This window comes from Eimeria acervulina, genomic scaffold, assembly GCF_000499425.1.
Source record: "Eimeria acervulina Houghton genomic scaffold, Eah_scaff1100, whole genome shotgun sequence".
Lineage (NCBI taxonomy): Eukaryota > Apicomplexa > Conoidasida > Eucoccidiorida > Eimeriidae > Eimeria > Eimeria acervulina.
Window position 1 is genome coordinate 657 of NW_013550383.1, and position 2,318 is coordinate 2,974.

Here is a 2,318-nt window from a genome sequence, read left to right on the forward strand (position 1 = left end):
ATATATATATATATATATATATATATGCTTGAATATTTATATTATTATTTGCATGTCTCTCTGTATACACCTAATTGATATCGTTCGTATTATTAATATATTTATTTTTTTATATATATACTATTAATATAGTATAAATATATATTTTTATGTTGTGTTTGTAAGAAGGGTTGAGAGCAGCTGCATGCAGTCGGGGCTGCATGCAAGCAAAACCCCTACAGCACGCAGGAACTGCTGCTGCAGCAACTGTTGCTGTTGCTGCAGCAACAGTTGCTGCTGCTACAGCAACTGCTGGTGCTGCTGCTACAGCAACTGCTGCTGCTGCTGAAGCACTGCCGCTGCAGGACCTCAACTGAAGGAGCAGCAGCAGAAACAGCACCTGCTGCTGCAGCAATTGCTGCTTCAGTTGAGGTGTACAGGCAGCTTAAGTCGGGTCTTAGCCTTTCCCAGCTGCATGTACACCGCAGCAGCAGCAGAAATAAAATTAAAACAGTGAGTGCGAGGGTATTATTATGATAACTATGAAATAAACAATTCGTGAAGAGCTGCATTTGTATTTGCATGCATTCTGAGGTGTACATACACCCCGAATGCATGCAAATACTTTTTTTCTAGACCTAAAGGTTTTTACTCGAACTTTCGTCTCCCCCAGGGAGTCTCTTCTCTACATCACGGCCTCTACTGCTGCTGCTGCTGCTGCTGCTGCTGTTGCTTTTGCTGCTGCTGTTGTTTTTGCTGCTGCGGCTGTCTGCAAGGAAGCGCGAGAGCTGCTGCTGCTGCTTCTGCAGCTTCTTCTTCTTAGCCTTCTCGCGCTGCTGCAGCAAATAGGGGATGAAGTTGTCTTCGTATTCTCGTCGCAGCTTCTTTAAACAACCCCACAACCTATCCAGACCCTGCAGCAACAGCAGCAGCAACAGCAGCAGCAGCAGCAATAGCAGCAACAGCAGCAGCAGCAGCAGCATCAACAACAGCAGCATTAGCAAAGAAGTGAAGGCTCTTCCTGTGTTTTTTCAAGAGTTAATTTATATCTAAGTCCTCTTAACGTTTATTTATTCATTTGTTGTATATATAATTAATTAATAAATTAATTAGTCTATTTCTTTATCTGTTTATTTTATTTATCTATTTACTTTATTTATTTATTTATTTATTGTTAATTAATTAATTTATTTATTTATCTAATAATTAATTTAATTTATTTGTATATAATAATATAAATATCTTTCGCTGAGGTGTATGTACACGTACCTGCATAGACACCGCAGAAACAGACATTGTTTGTATTTTTTCATAGAATTCACACAAAGCCAACGCAGTAGACCGACCTAGACTTCCTAAATACCTTTCATCTTTTAAAAGCGCTTCCTGAGCATACCGCCAAACCCTAAACCCTAAACCCTAATGACCGACGATCTCACCGGCTTTGTTGAGGGGATTATTACACGAAGGGTTTTTGGCGGCTCTCCTCTACAGATTTTCAAGGGTTTAGGGTTTAGGGTTTAGAGTTTAGATTTAATAGGGTTTAGGTGCGCATCGGTTAAGGGCTCTTCAATGGTATATATGAGGGTTTAGGGTTTGAAGTGTATATATGAGGGTTTAGGGTTTGAAGAGCATACATAAATATAAATAAATATATATATATATATATATACGTATATATACGTATATACATACATACACATACATATAAATATATATATATACACACATATATATACATATATATATATATATATACATATATTATATATTTATGTGGTTTAGGGTTTAGGGTTTAGGGTTTAGGGTTTAGGGTTTGACCTGGAATCGGTCGCAGTCTCTGAGCCAGCTGATAGCTTCAGTAGGGTCTTGAGCATCGATTTTATTGAAGAGAGCAATGAAAGGTAGTTTGTGTCTGTACATAACGCTGCATGCATGCAGAATATTGCTGAGAAGGGTGTTTGGGGCTGTGCTTCTGCATGCATCAAGCACATAGAGAAGACAGCTAGGAAATGTTGATGATAAACTTTCTGTTATTAAACCTCCGCTAGCGCTCCAAGTAAAAACCTCTATTTGTCCAGGGGTATCTATAAACACAACATCAGGCTTCGTGCTGCTGCTGTTGCTGCTGCTGTTGCTGCTGCTGCTGCTGTTGATGTCCTTGCTGTTGCTGCTGCTGCTGCTGTTGTTGTTGACGTTGTTGCTGTTGTTGCTGTTGTTGCTGCTGTTGCTGCTGCTGCTGCTGTTCTCCCCACCACTTCCCCTTCCCTCTCCACTGCTGCTGCTACTGCTGCTGCTGCTGCTGCTGCTGCTGCTGCTGCTGCTGCTGCTGCTGCTGC

At 40.6% G+C, this 2,318-nt stretch overlaps 1 protein-coding gene across 1 annotated transcript in view; it reads right to left on the reverse strand.

Moving 5' to 3' along the window:
• Window positions 1–617: 617 nt before the first annotated feature.
• Window positions 618–2,318, reverse strand: part of EAH_00055450 (XPA-binding protein, putative) — a gene marked incomplete at both ends in the record, with an annotated part of 3,503 nt that continues 1,802 nt past the window's right edge. The window contains 3 exons of the mRNA XM_013397644.1: window positions 618–893; window positions 1,249–1,365; window positions 2,047–2,314. Of these exons, the coding sequence (XP_013253098.1) occupies window positions 618–893; window positions 1,249–1,365; window positions 2,047–2,314 (661 nt within the window). The remainder of the gene's footprint in view (window positions 894–1,248; window positions 1,366–2,046; window positions 2,315–2,318) is intronic.